This window comes from Habropoda laboriosa, unplaced genomic scaffold, assembly GCF_001263275.1.
Source record: "Habropoda laboriosa isolate 0110345459 unplaced genomic scaffold, ASM126327v1 scaffold718, whole genome shotgun sequence".
NCBI classification, from domain to species: Eukaryota; Metazoa; Arthropoda; class Insecta; order Hymenoptera; family Apidae; genus Habropoda; species Habropoda laboriosa.
Genome location: NW_017100942.1, coordinates 168,205 through 186,027, shown reverse-complemented (window position 1 = coordinate 186,027; position 17,823 = coordinate 168,205). Strand labels below are relative to the sequence as shown.

At 41.4% G+C, this 17,823-nt stretch overlaps 1 protein-coding gene across 2 annotated transcripts; it reads left to right on the top strand.

Annotated features, from left to right (window-relative positions):
* The first annotated feature begins 122 nt into the window (after positions 1-122).
* On the top strand, positions 123-16,058 carry LOC108577663 (histone-lysine N-methyltransferase 2D). 2 transcript variants are annotated; one of them, XM_017940850.1, is made up of 20 exons: positions 123-470; positions 553-732; positions 815-1,027; positions 1,101-1,397; positions 1,493-2,041; positions 2,142-2,311; positions 2,904-3,056; positions 4,118-4,265; positions 4,329-4,490; positions 4,580-4,767; positions 4,863-11,292; positions 11,523-11,963; positions 12,618-12,894; positions 12,991-13,214; positions 13,298-13,515; positions 13,606-13,986; positions 14,065-14,415; positions 14,505-15,470; positions 15,691-15,873; positions 15,966-16,058. In XM_017940850.1, exons 1-20 carry the CDS (start codon positions 215-217, stop codon positions 16,056-16,058), a joined length of 11,880 nt encoding a protein of 3,959 aa, XP_017796339.1. In that variant the 5' UTR covers positions 123-214. The 2 variants fall into 2 exon arrangements, with proteins under 2 accessions (XP_017796339.1, XP_017796338.1); XM_017940849.1 differs by having other exon boundaries at positions 12,979-13,214.
* Positions 16,059-17,823: the final 1,765 nt, after the last annotated feature.

Here is a 17,823-nt window from a genome sequence, read left to right as displayed (position 1 = left end):
TTCTCCATTTTCCCCGCAAGCACCACAGTCTCCTCATGATTTTCCACAGTCTCCAGCCGCATCACAACCTCAAGACCACTTCCAACGTTTTGACAATACTGAAGCTTATTCTCAAGGTTCCCAAACACCTAGGTCACAAATCTCCGGTACGCCATCGTATTCCACGTCTCCCAGGAGCGATGTGTTTTCTCAGCCTCCAGGTACACCACGGCCTATGTTTAATGCTCCTACTACTCGTCCTACTACTCATGTATATGCACCCTCTCGTACACCTGATCCGTACAGTAGCCAACCTCCAACCCCCTCTCCCGCTCCCAATTATTCCTCACCAAGGCCAGAATCCCGGCAAGATTCGCAACCGCCTGAAGTGTTCAATCAACAACCGGAAGTGAATAGACAATTGCGTGATCTTTTGCAAAGGCAACAGTTTAGCAAAAAGATGGAACCAGTGAGCACTACGTGGAATCAAGGTACATTGTATAATAAATACTAAAATATTCGTTCATTTTTTATTATGGTATAAATTTTACACAAATCTGCGTTAATTTCTAGATGGTCAAAATAATGCCGAAAACAATCAACCACAATTTGATGCGAGTCATGTACAACTTCCACAACATTCTCAAGCAGCAAGTAATACCGGTGAAGGCACTTTCAGACATCCTCTCCCCCCTGGTATTGTTAGACCTAGGATGCCCATTCAACCAAACGTTTTAATAAGAAATCAAATTGGTAAACTTCTGCACTGTTTATCATCTTTTTTTTGTTATTATTATATTTTTTACTTCACTGATGCTATTTGACGTGTATTTAGGAATAAATTCGAGACATCCTGTGGCAGGAAATGTAGATGCCAGAGTACAAAATATAGATCCACGAACTAGAATGCTCTTGCAAAGACCGCAAGTGTCTGCAACTATACCTCAACAACATTTTCAAGGGAGTCAGACTTTGCAAACACGAATGCCGGCTGCGAGAAATTCTATTGCAGAACCTTACGATGTCTTACAACAGCAAAGGTTTCCGGGTATGTATATGTTCTATCGAGTATTACACAATATCGTCGTTAAAAAAATTAATAAATATTTTATTGATGAAAGTAATACTCACAGATCCCAATCAAGGACAAAATATGGCGCAACGCATAGTACGAACACCTCAGGATAACTTAAATCAGGGAATTAGAATGTTAGGTCAGCAAGGGGTTGGCATAAGAGCACCTCTCATACCAACGACGGTCGGTGAAGCGACCGTTAGTCCTTCTGAGCCGTCAGAGATTCCTGATAATGTGACAGCAGAACTTGAAAAATTGGAACAAGAGGGAGCACCAATGGTTGAGGTCGAGGGAGTGAGTGCAATATTAGGAGACTTAGGTGATGATGACGACGAACTGCTTGGTAAGTGGAATATTTAAAGAGCAACAAGTTTTTTTTCTTCTAATTATACGTTGTGAAGTGCCAGGTACGAATTTCGATTCTCTGTTTCGTTACAGCAGAAATGGGAGCAGATTTTAATATTCTGGAATATGCTGATCCAGAATTAGACAACATAACCGGTGGTGAGAAAACAAATATACTTGATTTAGATTTAGAGCAAGTTGAGGTAGAGACGAAGGATGAAAAACAAAAGAAAGAAGTTAAGGACGAGGAGCGAAAATCGACAGAGTTAGGCGCAACGAGTGCGGTGCATACTGACATAAGCGACACGTGTAGTACGACAACTACTGTACAAACGCCGACAGAGACGTCTAATGCTCCAACACAAGCACAAACAGTAACACCTATTACCGCAACATCACAAACACCACAGCAACCATCCACGATTATGCCTCAATCACATGCTCAAGCTGTTGTTGTACAACAACAAATGCATCAGCACGTGCAGCAAGCCGCGGCAATGGGCAGGCCTATGCCTCCAGGAACTCGCTTGCTTTCGCCTGATGGAGCAGTTGGCGTTGTTACATCAACTAACACTGTTACGGTCAGTTATCCGTCCACATTCCCTGGACATCCTCAGAGAATACCACAAACACATATCCAAGGTACGCGTATTATTAAAATATCCTCATGATTGCTCAGATATATAGAAGTTTAAGTAATTTAATTTAAGTACAATGTTTTTTACTGATTTCATTATTACAGTACCACAACAGCAGCGCCTTAGTATGAGAGTGGCAGGCGTACCAAATGTGGCTGGCAGAGTGGTTGCTGTGAATCACATGATCGGTCCACGTATGCCTCTTGCGCCACCGCCACCACCACCACCACCTCCATATCCTGGACCACCACCCCCTTACCCTGGACCCATACAGGTTTGTACATGTTACACGTACTCTCGATGTTCTGAAGTTTTTGCATCGCTTTAATTTTGAGTATTTTTTACGCAATTATATCTAACACTTTCCTTTAACCACGAGAATACTAAATATCTCGCAGTTTGATTAAGCAACGAACGCTTCACGGAGTACATAACACGAGTTATTAAAGCTGTTCTTCACTTTCGTTACAAACATTAAATATATTAACTTTAATTTGTCACATACAAATTCTAGTATCTTGCTGACATCCGTTTCAACAATTTCTGTTACCACGATGTACATCTTTTATAACACATCTGTTGATTTTTTATCAACGTACCGATCACGTGGATATTGTATCTTTAATGTGAAATAATTATTGTTGATTCTGTAAATTTGTAGCATTTTTGAATTTTTAATGTAACCGTGTGACATATAAGGTGTCGAGTTTTTTTGTTAAGTATAATAACGAGCGAGAACAGGAGATCTCGAATTTGCTATGAATGTAGGATGTAGGCAAGTAATTTATTTAATATAAAAGTATTGGCTGGTAAAATGGTGTTTTCGCCTGGGTGTTTGCAATGCATTGGTGTTGGTGCATGTCTAGATGGGGCTGTGCCCAGGTGGGCGGGGTATGACGCGGCCCCCAGTCCATATAGGGCACCCAGTACCGGTGGCGGGTCCACCAATGGCCACTGTGGTACATACTGGTACGCCCGCAATGACACCTCACCCTCACCGAAGACCCTTGCTTCTGCAGGTGAGCAAGACTTGGGGACTTTACAGCATTCAGCACAAAATATCACCTGCAACGATGTTAGGAATCAAAGATTCTAGTGTCCAGATTATTTTTGCAGTATTGCTGCACCACTTTTGTTTTCCCTTTCTCATATGACATATGATGATGATGAAAAATAATTGTACTTTGTTCTTCAAATGGTGGATGTCAGGTCATGTTGATGCCTAGTATAAATTTTATTATACACGTTTACCCTGATTGTTCTAAAGCATTTTCTTTTTTATTTTATTATTTGGTAATAATAATGTTGTTAATGCTCCTAGAACCATGTTTTTCTTGACTTCTAGAATGCTTTGTAACCCATATAATTTAATAGATTTGATCAAGAGCACTGTTTTTCCTTTGTATAAGTATTTTCAACTTCTAGCATATGCAGTTCTCACAATGTATTCTATCTGGGTTAAAATGACTTAGCATCTATCAGGAGAGGATTAATTGGAAAATTGTTTCATAGAATTTGACCAGAGAAGAATTGCTTGTTGTTAACATTTTCTTGTTATTACGAAAACCGTGTTTTGCGTGCATTACACTGACAATAATAGAAAGATAAAAATTGGGAAATCTAAATTGAAATGAAATTAATCAATGGGTTTTGTTCAATGATTGTTACATATTATAACACTGTTAATAAAATATGTTGCATTTTCATGTGTGCATGTATGTTCTAAATAAGAAAATATTAGGCTTCATCAAACTATGTATTCTTGATATTTGCTTCATTACAGTTAAACTTTTATATTCACATTCATATACCATTATTTTGTTTAAATAATGTTTATGTTAATGATGATTACTGTAGAAGTAACATATTTGCATGTTTGTATTTTCTTTTTTAATAGTTAGGATGATCAATGTAACTTGTTTCAAAATGTAATAATTCACTATACAACATTATCACATGAACTTAGCATTTATGCAATCATAAATCACTGTTTTAATTAATTGAAACACAAATATATATTTCCATAGTATTCCACCTAATAGTTGGAGGTTCGATAAACTGTCAGTAGTCGTGTTCACAGGAACAACCATTATTGTTGGAGGAATTGTTGGAGCAAGAGAAGCGTGAACAAGAGAAACAACAACAGCAGCAGCAACAACAGCAGCAGCAGCAGCAGCAACAACAGCAGAGCGACAGTACAAATCCCGGAGCATCTCTTCTAAGCGACAGTGAGTTTGAACAATTTAAAGCAGATGTATTGGGTTCTGCACCCCTTGCTTCTCCTCCACAAGGAATTACATCAGTACCTGGAGGAGTTCCTGTAATTAGGCCACCTTGTACATCAAGCCCAACATCCGCTCCAGGTACCAGTTGGCAACAAGCTGTACCGGATGCAACGAAACTAGCAACCCAGGTGCCAAGGCAACCAATTGCTACCCAAACACCACCAGAACGTTCGTATTCCAAACACACTTTATCTTTTTTTTTATATATATATTATAATGTTATCCTTTCAGTTGCAAATTTCTTTTTCTTGTTACAGCGAGAGTTGCCACGTTCAACATCTCCCAGATTCCTGCCCCGCCCACGCCGCCAGAGAATATCGTGAACGAACAGGACCGTCAAGTACAACTGCAGTACGAGCAGTGGCTAAACCATCAGCATCAAGTGTTGACACAACAGTTGAAGTATTACGAAACTGAGGTACAAAAGCTGCGTAAAATACGAAAAGTAAGGATAGAATGTTTTTATGTTGCGGTGTTTTCGTTTTTGTAACACTCTGAATGATACAGGTTCGCTACAGTTAAACTCTCCTAATTTTACAGTCCCTCAATAGCAAACAACGACAGTTACGAAAGTCGGGGAACGAATTGACAGAGAACGACGCGGCCGAGCTGCAACGCATTTCCAGCGAGCAGGCGATATTGCAAAAGCATTTAGACGCTAGTCGCAAGCAAACACGTCAACATGGCATGCTGATACAGGAGTATCACAGTAAACAACAGCAGAGGCAACCGCAACAACAGAGCAGCGAACCGTGCTCACCGCTGATGTCACCATCTCAACATTCTCCGATGCACAGTCCTGCTGCGCTTGTTTCTCAGAGCCCAGGCCCTGGAAACGTGCCCACGAGCATGATACAACATTCGCCAGCGGCTCCCATTATTCAACACAGCCCGAATCCACCTCTGTTGCAACATAGTCCTGGTAATCCGCAATCGGGGAATCCAGGAACGATGTCGCCTCATAATATGCAACAATCTCCTAGAATTGGCACTCCACATTCGCAGAATGAAGAAAGTCCCTTCAGTCCTGGTGCCATGCCGTCGCCAGGAATGTGCGGTCCTACAGCGACCAGAATGACATCTCCGCAGCATCGTGCAATTATCAGCGGAAGGCTCGCGACCAGTCCGGGTGCTTTCACTCCGGACACGCGAAATACGCAACAAATAATCGGAGATCAAGGGGTTAGAGTTCACGCTCTCTCGCAACGTTTCGTCCGTCCACCCGCCGTGGGAGAACCTGGACAAAGACCCAGAATGCAGCTGCAAGGAGGAATCGTATACGGTCAACGTTCCCCACTTGGGAGTCCACAACCCACACAACAAACTCTAATAAGCCAACAACACCAACAAATGCTTCAGAGGCAACAAATCATTCAACAGCAACACGAAACTACTGGAATCCTTCAAGATGGACAAAACGCGTTGACACAACGGACACTGCAAATGGCACAACAGAGACAACAATTGCTGCAACAGCAGCAGCAGCAGCAACAAATAGTTCAACAACAGAGACAACAATTTCTGCAATTGCAACAACAGCAGCAACAACAACAACAACAACAGCAGCATAGTATGCAAAAACCTCCAAGTTCTCCGATGGTATCTCAACCTGCCAACTCTCCGAGCCCTCAGCTTCATCAACAAATTCAACAAAATTACGGACAACCTCCAAGCTCGCCCATGCCTCGTAGCCCTATGGTGCAACAAACCATGGGTTCGCCTATGCTTCAGCAACAGCTGAGTCAAACTTCCCAACCTCCCAGTCCAATGAATACGAGAATTCATCCGCATCCACCCAATTCGCCAATGATATCACAGTATCAACCGCCAAGTCCGATGGCTCGTAATCATCCCTCAACATCACCCATGCTGCAACATCAGTTGAACAACACGCATCATCCTCAGACGTCCCAACCACCCAGCTCACCCATGCCACGAAGTCCAATGGTTGGTGGCTCACCAATGCAGATGCAGAGAAGACAATCTACCGGAAATAGCCCAGCGATGCCAGATCGACCACAAAGTGTTGAAAACCCAGGAACACCAAGAACTCCCCACACTCCGCACACACCTCACACACCACACGGTTCTTACACAGCTCCAACCTCAAGCAACATCACAGGACCAAGTGAGCAACAGCAATTGCAACAACCACATCAACATCAACAACAGTCTATTCCACAGGAGCAATCGTCTACAACAGATCATACGAATAGAGGCGGAGGAAACCCACACAATCCTCTAAATCCATTGCCACTCTCGGCTTGGTTCGGACGATTCGGACATTTCAAGCTTGGACTAAGAGGTGGTTCTCCTATGTGGTCTACGAAGGCCGAGACTAGCAAAGGGAAAACATCGGAATCGCATCTTCTGAACATGGACGAGAAGCCAAACACGTCGGTGGTTGTTCATAGAAAAACCGGTATACCGCAGTCGAAAATCAACTCTCTGGTGTGTGCAGACTACAACGACTTCGACGACGATTCGCACACGCCACCTCAAACTCCACCGACGTCGATAGAAACGAAACAAACCACTGCGTTATCCGACAACGGACCCTTAACGTTGGGCAGTCCAAGCAGCAAAATGGAACCTATACCTGACACCACTGACTATGACGATGATAAAACTATCGTGAACACTGAGGTAACTTTGAGCTCCACTGCTCAACGAGATAGTGACGATATTACTGTTATAGATCAGTTTGGAGACTCAGAACTAGTCGACGTGATATCAGGAACTTTGGAAGGTGACATGCAAGAGGAATACGTGCTTTTCGAGCCTGGAATGGTCGTGGATTTATCAGCAGACAGCAACGATTCTCTCTGTCACGCGTTGGTCAACGAAGGCAGTCAAGGGCACGATTTAGTGCAAATATTAGAAATTGAAAATCCTGAATCTCAAACGGACGAACCGATGCTCAGTGACGAGGACTTGGTACCGTCCCATACAAGGAACAAAAAGGGCCTGAGACTGGACATAGTGAGGACTTTGCAATCTGGTAAGAGGCTGGTAGCTGTCACGGATACTCCAGAGTCACCTGATCAAGAGGAACTTCGCGTAGATCCGTCGCCTGGATCGTACATGGACCAATCACCGGAACAGGACCTTATGATGTCTTTTGTTAGCGAATCTGAAGTAGTAATCATTGACCCTAGTACAAAATCACCCGAGGATAATTTGTCGAAAGAATCATGTGCCGAGGAAGTTGAGAAAACAGATACCGCTAATGTTTCCGAAGCGTCAAAAGAAAATACTGTCGTAGAAAATACTGCTGAAGATCAATCAAAACCACAAAAAGAATCAAAGCCAAATAGAAGTCCAACTTCGTTTGTGTTCTCTGACAAAGTACTTTACAATCAAATTCCACCATCAAGTATGCATCATGCTAACATTGGCGTACCGTCTACGTATAGGTCCATAGCTTCCTTATCAAACTCTGCAAGTACAAATAGTAGTACAGACAATACGAATACTGTTACAGCGGTATCCAGCAGTTTACTTGTAGCGGCAGACACCGCTGTTAAATCGACTCCAATTTTTACAACTCTAAGCATAACGAAAGAGGCGGTGTCTTCTCCCTTCAATAATCAAAAGCAGTTACCATCGACGATGGCGAGCATCGTGGCGGACGCGAAAATTGCAGCTAAACTTAGTCAGACAGCTTTAGAGAACATTGCAGTCAGCTCACAGCAGAATATAATGAAGACAGAATTGTTGCCCAAAATTAATACACAGAATATGGAGATTTCTAAACTTCAGCTTACTAGCTTAGATAAGATTGTGTCGTCAGTGCCTAATATACAGAATAATTTCAGCAGTTTTGTGCAAAGTACTACTACAAGTGCAGTGGAGACGTCGAATAATCCTACGAAATTGATATTGACCGTACAACCAACATCTGTCACGTTGTCTACGCCAAAAATGTCTATACCTGATCTTCCCAAGAAGGAGAATGTAAGCAATTCTATCGTGATGACGAAGGAGAATAAGTTGGAGGTTTTGGAAGAATGTTTGAAGATGAAAAATGAGAAAGATGAAACTGATCACTCGGTGAAAAATTCGGAGGAAACTAACATGGATACTTTAAGCAGAAATGTGGCCACCGGTGTAGCTGTGAGTCAAGAATCACTTCCATCTGATGATAAGAACTCTCATATAGAGAGTAAAACAGATGCTGCTTCTTCGTTGAAAAGGATATCACCAGTCACCGACGATGTATCATTAGTAAATATTTTAGAGAATGACTTGGAACCTGTTGAGAATGAAAACAAAGAAGAAAACGTGACGACCTCTGATGCTCAAAGAGTGAACAGTAAACCGAAAGAAATCGAACCTAGCATCGCTGATAACTCTAATTTGAATATTCCTCGAAAAGAAAAGAAACACGATGAATTATGTACGGAAATTGAAACGAGTAAACCTTACGTGCAACATTGCCTCAATGAAGAAAAAGGTATGATGGAAGAATCGTCTGACGACATATTAGACATGCTGCATAATATTATATCATCTAAGCCAGAAATGGCTAACAGTGAGATACTTCAAGAGGATAGATCGAGGAAATCAAGTATGATGTACGAATTGCCGACACCTTTAGACACTTTACCTCTGAACATTCTCCAAGATTCTTTGATGGACCTGGAACAAGAACACTCGGACAATGAACATCTTTCGCCGATCGAGAATAAAGTTCCGAAAGTACAGAAAACCACTTCACCACCTGTTGTGGAGCCTGCACCGAAAAAGAGCTCTCCGATTCCACATCAGAGTACTCCTCTGGTAGTGAGTACCATAGCACAACTGCAGAAAGGCACAACAACAGTACCTCATCTTTCTCCCCTCTCAAAGCCTACCGAACTAACGTCAAACGTCGCCAACGTGTCGCATCAGCTAAGAACATTGCTCTCTTCTCTACAAACTAATCATTCGCAAAATTGTACAACTGTAAATCAAACAGCAATCGTCACTATGGTGTCCTCAGCGATCTCAGGCCCAAAAATGGGGAACATACTGTCCACGACCAGCACATCCTCGCCGAATTCTGTAAATAATTTACACAGTAACACGAACGTTCGATTGCAGACCTGTATGACCACATCTCACTCTACGACCCCGAACAAAACCGATTTAGAGACCACGACAACCAGTTACGCCCCGCATACAAAGGAAAGTACAAATTCTACAGTAAGCGTTGTTTCTACTTTGTCTAAGATCACGCCCTCGGAACCACTTTTACGAGTCACTTCCAGTGGAATACAGTCGCAAGCTGGTAGCAGTCTCGCCCTACAAACGTCGTCTGTGATCACCCCGAGACCGCCGACCAATTCAGGCATCTCGATCACGTCGAACGCGATGCTGAACGCTATGCTGGCCGGTACAAACTCCGCGAAACCTTCAATCGCCGGTCATCGAACGAATACCGCTCCCACGCAAGCCAGCAACTTGCTGAGCTCAGTGATGGCGACCTCGGTGCAACGCACACAAAGCCTTCAAGCGATACTGCAAGTGAATTCTGGCTGCTCTGCAGCACCATCGCGTGTGGTCGTGAATGCCACGTCTACGACGGTTACAACATCTATGCAGTGCGTCAGAACCATCGTACCTCCAATAGTCACCGCCAGTACCAACAGCATCAACGTTACTACCAGCATACTACAGTCCACCTTATCTCAAACACCTACGCTTTTGCATTCTCAGCTCACTTCGGGCCAGAGTCAATACAAACCAGCCAGTCATTTATCGGTGGACAGTAAGAGTGCAGATCTTGAGAGGCTGGCGCAGAGTACACCGTCGAAACAGGAGCCAGAAGAATCGAACTGTAAACCACAATTGGCACTGGAGAAACCACCAACTGCTAGGTCTGAATTGGACATGAACAAGAGCTCTACTGGTTCCCATAGAATGGAGGAGTCGCAAAATGTATTGTTAAAACAGTTGCTACAGAACACTGCTTGTGCAACGACTACTTTGTGCTCTGGTTCTTCACAAGGTCCCAGTCTGCCTCTGGTACCATCTCTGGAGGCACAATTAGCGAGGCCAGTACCACCTACACCGTTCTCTGTATTACCACCACTATTGAATGAGGTACCAGCGCCGAAAACCACTTGTAACAAGCAAGTTCTGAACAGAGAGACCTCGTTCTTGTCGCAGTCAGTAACACCTCTGAAGGTGCAAAGTCCACCGACCAAAGAAGAGCCATCGAAACCACCACCGCCACTCGCGACCTCTGCACCAGTCTTGTCTCAACAACGTATGGCTGACACGTTCGCGAAGCAACAGATCACAACGCAACAGCCTACCAAAACCACTCAGATTTCAACTCCAACGAATCAACAACCAGTAACGACGGTGACCAAGCAAGTACCACCACCGCTCACGGTGAAAACCCCGGAGACGATAGTGACCCCCATAAAACAGGAACCACCGAGCATTACTCAGCCACCGACGAAACCAGTGAGTGATGTCGTTGTTAATAGTACCGTTCCGATTCAACAACAATGTATATCGACTCCCATGGTCGTGTCACGAGTGGTACCACAAGCGAAACCAGTGATCACGACGGTGGCTGGAAAGCCTGTTCAGCCCACGACACAAGTATCGAGTACTGTTCAAGCGATACAACAACCGTTGACGACTGTAACGACCGCGCCTCCACCACAACAAACACAAGTACAGACTCAGCCCCAAATACCGGTTACCCCGAAACCTATTGTCTCCACGCAACAACAATCCCCACACGTAAACACAATACCACCATCAGTGCCTCATACGGTGTCTCACACGGTGGGCCACCAAGCCCAGGCGTCACAGGGTGCAAATGCACAACACTCAGTGCCTTTAGTGGAAGTCAAAAAGGAAGTTCTTGATGAAGTTCTATCTAGTGGTACACCTACCCAATTAACCGATACCAAAGACTTTCTTACTGCCAAAGAGGAGCTTATCGATGGATCGATTGACGACAAAACTGGTATGCAAGTTACATATGTACACTTATATAAGTAAAAAAATATCTGACGATTCGTGATAATAAATCGTAGTGCCGGTATTTTATGTATAAATAAGTTTTAAAAAAACACAAGTTCGCTGTTTTAAATAAATTTTAAATCGTCTTCAATGTAAGATAAAAAGAGTGTACCGTTAGAAAAAAGTTATGTAAAGTGATAATTGACTCACGTGCGTGCAATCTTTCCTCCGTAGATCTCAAGAAGTTGAAAAGGCGACAATATCAACAGAAACGGAAGCAAAGCCAGGGTAAAGACGCGGCGGCAGCACCTCAGAAAAAGCGTCCAAGGAAAGTGTCCCGCTTAGACGAGGATTATGACACGTTCATTGACAATTTAATGACACAATTGCGGCAACTTCAACCAATGGCAGTATTAGAACCACTTCTAGGCAGAAATTACGGCGTGTGTCCTATATTTGGCTCGGGAGACTTGACGAAAATCGGCAGTCAGAAAGACTATAACACCAGGACAGGAGACTTAGTCGGTTCATACGGATCTGCTACATTGCCGGGTGTATCTGATCACTATAACACTCAACCGTTCGGTGAAATGGAACCCCTACCACCTCAACAGCCAGCTTCTACCCAGAGAGGGTTTTACGATCAAGAATTTCCACCTCTTAAATTAGACGATTGTAAGCGTTCGTACCGCGCGAGTGAAAGGAAAAATGGACTTGGAAGATTTTTTCTTTACAATAAGATCTTAGTCGATGGTCGCCATTGCAAAGAAATGATATTTTCTTATTTCTGCCTAGAAAGGCTATTTCTGGCTATTCTCGAGCGAATCTTATCTAGTATCACGTTTCTTCTTCGTTACAATCATTCTATGCACTACACGTATATTGAACCATTATCACTGCACTATATTTCACTTGAATTCACGTCGAAATTTTCCACTCGATCCACTTCAAACTCGTGTTTTACACGCGACGCGTTCCATATGACCGTCAGTTTAGAACTGAAAGCCTGTGGTAAACAGAAAGGGCAAAAACATTTTTTTAGAAGAAGTTTTTCACGAGCTGAAGCCGTACATGGCGTTTGTTTACTATTGACTAAGGTTATTGAGACCGTTGTTGCTCGGTTTTTGTTGACCAATGTCGCTTAGATTTCGTGAAAACACAAACTCTCACGGTCGTTAACCCGAGTACCGTGTGTATGATCGTTCGAAACTAAGAGACAAACAACTAACGGGTCACCCAAGTGCATTCTTTCTACAATCTCTACTGTAATTTATCTTATTGCTCTTGGGAATAGAGCGACCAATAATAATATGAATATTCAATTTTTAGCCGACGATAAAAAGGAGAATTCTTTGTCAATGAACCGCGATGTGGATTCCCCCGACACAATAGTCAGTTCATCTTCGCCCGAATGCGTTATACCGGAATTCATACATCGATTCCCCGGTTTACGATTGATCGAGGAAGAGTCAGATGAGGAGTCGGATTGGCTGAAACGAGTGTCACCTGTGATACCTTTAATCTCACCGATACCAATTAGATTGAAACCGGCGTACATCGGTAAAGACACCGCCAAACAGGACAAAGAAAATCTAGGAATACCACGGTGAGCATAATGATATATTCCACATAATATTTACACGTTTTACTGTATTAACATAATCCTTGAGAATATTTTTTGCAATATTAGTAATTTGTACAGGCTTGGAAAATCACCTCCAATACCTTTGAGGGATGGCAACGTAACGGTTACATTGACCTTGAACAGTCAGGCTGCGGACGACATAATGGGAGTACTTAAAGATTTGGCTAATATCTTAAACATAGCTCCCCCCACTGGTTACCAGATAGTAGAACGAACTACTACTCCCCCTAGTCAGAAATTAGGTCTTTATAGAACCAAGGGAAAAGATGGTAAAGAGGGAGGTGTGTATCTTGATGAAATAAAAACAATTAAGAAGGAATTCATTCATTTCTTATAAATTCTTAATGTACATCCAAATTTTCAGCTCCAATTGATATACAAAGTATTTTGAACGGCGCCGCCAAATTCTGTCGTCATTGCGACGTTGTGATATTAAATAGCTTAATAAGAAAGAAAGTATCTGATTTACCATTTTTAAGTAAAGAAGAAGCAGAGCCCGGCGACGAGTTATGTTTCTGCTCAGCAGCCTGTTACATGCAGTTCGCCCTTATGCACAGAACACCTTCAAATACCCAAGATAAGGTAGACACATTGTTTTCCTACCGTATATAATGTCAATAAATGCACTGTGCAACATTATGAATTCTGATTAACAAATATTTTTCTCTTTAGGCTGCAACAATAGTAGATCATTTATGTCATAATAAGGTAGATACTAAGGTATTGGATGATGATTTTAAGAAAGGGAAAAAATTTGTGGTGAAACAGCAGGTCGATCATATTGAAACTATGGAAATCGATCAGACAGAGAAGGAAATCGAAATCAAGGTAAAAACTGAGAAGGAAGAACAGGATGTCCCCGAGACGAAAGAGGAAATAGCGGAAGAGAAACGGCCAAAGAAACATCCGGCCACGGAAGAGCCCTCAACTGAATTAATTGAACCACAACCACCTGCTAAAGTATGGAGAGGTTTACGGTACAAAACGTGGTCTCTTGGCTCGATGCAACCTCCTACAAAGTTTAAGAAAGCAACCGACAAAGAAATCACAGAGGTATGAATAAATAAAATTTTAAATAAACATTTATTTATTTATTATACTTACACATTGTAGTCGGGCTTTTCTTCACAGATGCTTTTCCGTATGGGGGTAACCGTAGTACCTGCCAAAGCGGAAGACAGTCGACGATGTATGTTTTGTCACAGTCAAGGTGATGGTACAGCCGATGGTCCCGCTAGACTACTTAATTTTGACGTCGACAAATGGGTGCATTTGAACTGTGCCCTTTGGTCGGAAGATGTATATGAAACTGTAAATGGTGCCTTGATGAATCTCGATACCGCTTTGCAACATAGTCTTGTATTAAATTGTATCGTTTGCGAGAAACCGGGAGCTACTGTAAAATGTTTTAAAATGCGCTGCACCAACGTGTACCACCTTGGCTGCGCTGTTAAAGATGGCTGTGTTTTTTATAAGAATAAGGTAAACATCAAAACAATAACACACACACACACACACATATCTTACATGTCTTTAAAAAAAATTAACGAAATATTTAACAATATTTTCAGAGTACCTATTGCTCTCAGCACGTGCAAAAGAACGAGAAAGATAATGAACTGACTACTCTTTCCGTGTACAGAAGGGTATACGTCAATCGTGACGAGAATAGACAAGTCGCAGCTGTGATGCATCATTCGGAACACAATCACTTGCTGAGAGTCGGAAGTCTGATATTTTTAAGCGTCGGACAGTTACTTCCCCATCAGCTCGCCAACTTTCACACACCGAATTACATATACCCCGTCGGATACAAAATCGTTAGGTTTTATTGGAGCATGAGACGGCCGAACAAACGCTGCCGATACGTGTGTTCCATCCACGACGTTTCTGGTCGACCCGAATTCCGCGTCTTGGTGCAAGAACCTCTACAAGAAGACGTCGAACTACGGGACGCCACTCCTCGCGCTGTATGGAGCAGAATTCTCGAACCTCTCGCCGAGCTACGAAGATCGACGCACAGTGTCCAGCTGTTCCCGCGATACGTTTCCGGCGAGGATCTGTTCGGACTGACTGAGCCGGCTGTCGTTCGTGTTCTCGAAAGTCTTCCAGGCATCGAAACTCTGACCGATTACAGATTTAAATACGGCCGAAATCCCCTGTTAGAATTACCGTTAGCGATCAATCCCACCGGAAGCGCGAGAACGGAAGCCCGTCTACGTAATCAGCTTCCTTGGAAGAGGCCGCATACACAGCGCACAGGCTCTTCAGCCCGAGCAGCTTTTGTTCCGACCGCGACAGTTGCAGGCGAGGTGGCGTGTCCCTATTCGAAACAGTTTGTCCATTCCAAGAGTTCCCAGTACAAGAAGATGAAGCAAGAATGGCGCAACAACGTGTACCTGGCACGCTCGAAAATCCAAGGTCTGGGACTGTATGCTGCACGTGATCTAGAGAAACACACGATGGTTATTGAGTACATCGGAGAAATTATTCGTACTGAGTTGGCTGAAACTAGGGAAAAGCAGTATGAAGCAAGGGTATGTTTTTATGTTGTTCTTTATGTTTCGTGGGGTATTCGTATTTTTTAATTATTTCTCCAGTGTACGTTTCGAAATGATGTATTATTCAATTTTGTACGTCTATTAGGATGTAATAGTGGGATGCTGGAAAAATGGTTAACCTGTCGATGCCTACAAATGCTCTTGTTTAATTTGTATCGAACGATGGAAGAAAGGTGTAGGAACGTGTTTGTTACAGAATCGTGGTATTTATATGTTCCGCTTGGACGAAGAAAGAGTGGTCGATGCGACGTTGTGCGGAGGTCTTGCAAGGTACATCAACCACTCTTGTAACCCGAATTGTGTCGCTGAAATCGTTGAGGTCGAACGTGATCTTAGAATCATAATCTTTGCAAAGCGAAGAATCTCACGTGGCGAGGAGGTATATTATCTTATCTAATTATCATTCTTCTGTGCTGTAAGAGATCTTTGATAAATTATGTAATATTATGTATATTTGTACACTTCTTACAGCTGGCATATGATTACAAATTCGACATTGAAGATGACCAGCACAAGATAGCATGCGCATGTGGCGCGCCTAACTGCCGCAAGTGGATGAACTAAAGAGCTCGATCCACCGTTGTTATTGTTACTACGTTATTGGGTAGGTTTTACATGAAGAAAAAAAATTATATATATATATATGATAGACACATTATTTAATTTGTAAAGTGCCATTGCAGTTTGACTAATTGATTCATAGTGAAGTTGGTGCTATGCCATCACAACATTCCTCCAAAGTTGTACAATATTAGTTTTACTTTACAAAACATAGAAACATTGATCGCTTGTATATTACGGACACTCTTTAAGGACACGACACGGAGTAATTGCAAAAAAAAAAAAACAAATTTTATGGGTCGTGTGTATGTATACAGGAAGTTTGTATCTTTGTATGTTGAGTAGAGTCAACGTTTAGTTGACCGATATTGTAATATAAATCGTTTATTAATTATTATTGCATATACATTGCACTGTATCTGTACATAAGTAGAGGTCCATGTTATTTTGAATCACCAGATGAATTATGTAAAGTAACAGTATCTAATTTAGAATTATATACAATTATAACTATTTCATTATATGATAATAAATCCGTACAAAATCTACTGATCTACTTCGTTTTTGTAAATACCTTTTTTTGTGTATTTCAATTTATTAGCGTGTAGTAAGAAAACTATATTCTTTATTCGATTTCGAGTCCATTAATGAATATTTATGCTTCTTATTAAGTCGTGTAACGATAGAATAAAATATTACTTCTAAATTCATCAAAACTTCTTCCACTATTAAATAACTTCTTTGTTTGAACAATTTACATATGAACAACAAATCTCCATGCAAATAATGTATATAGCACTAATGGAGCATCAAAGATGATTTAAAAATAACTTGACACAATAGTACAATTGAAATCATATAATGTAAAGTAATTAAATTTATTTTTTACAAACATTACATGGAGATCTACTGAAAAGCAATTTTTAAGACAATTTTGTAATATGACATGTCAGATGATGAAGATTAAACATCACATATAATTCGTTTAATTTATAAGAAAAACATGTATAAAGAGAAAATAGTTTATGTTCTAAGGGTAAGGAATAAAGAAGAACACAAAACAAAAACAGATCATGTTCACAATTTTATTTTCATAATTGTAAAATAATATTTACAAAGGAATATATATCGCATGTACACAAAGTACACAGTCGTTTTTTAAGTTTCGGTTAGTATAAGGAAGGAGAATACAACAAAACTAAAATAATATGTACAATGAGTATTCGATTGTAAGGATGTGTCGCGATTAGTTTATACAGAGCAAATATCTCTAACGAAGTCTGAAAAAAATTCAATTGTGCAATTGAGTGAAAGAAAAAAAAAACAAAGGATGACGAAAGAAAAAGGGAGAAACTTCATAAAGTTTTTCGTATTACGTAAATATTAAACGCGTACAATTGTATAAACACTTGAAGAAAAATCAGAAAGAGAGCAATATGATTACACAGTATGCAAAAATATGCAATAATATACAAAAAAAAAAAGCAAATAACGATGTAATCGGTGAAATATATACGAACGTAAATGCGAAGAAGAAATACATTGTAAGAAAAAAATGTATTTTAAATGCGATTCTTTGGCATTTATGCACGATACAATTGTAAGGCGGTCTAAACGTTACAACACCGTGTAACCTATGTACAATTTAAAAAAGTAACTATCACCTTAAGCGTAAAAGTAAGTACGGAGACAAGGTACGACGCTTACAAAAAAACCACTTTGTGTATACTATATATCGACGATTCAGACAACAATATTGCGTTTGTTA

Excerpts from the sequence above, each read along its gene's own strand:
- LOC108577663 (XM_017940849.1), top strand. The coding sequence starts at position 215 with ATGTTTAATGCTCCTACTACTCGTCCTACTACTCATGTATATGCACCC. Across the intron at positions 13,215-13,297 it reads AAAAGATGGTAAAGAGGGAG|CTCCAATTGATATACAAAGT; the intron begins GTGTGTATCTTG and ends CCAAATTTTCAG. Across the intron at positions 13,516-13,605 it reads CTTCAAATACCCAAGATAAG|GCTGCAACAATAGTAGATCA; the intron begins GTAGACACATTG and ends TTTTCTCTTTAG.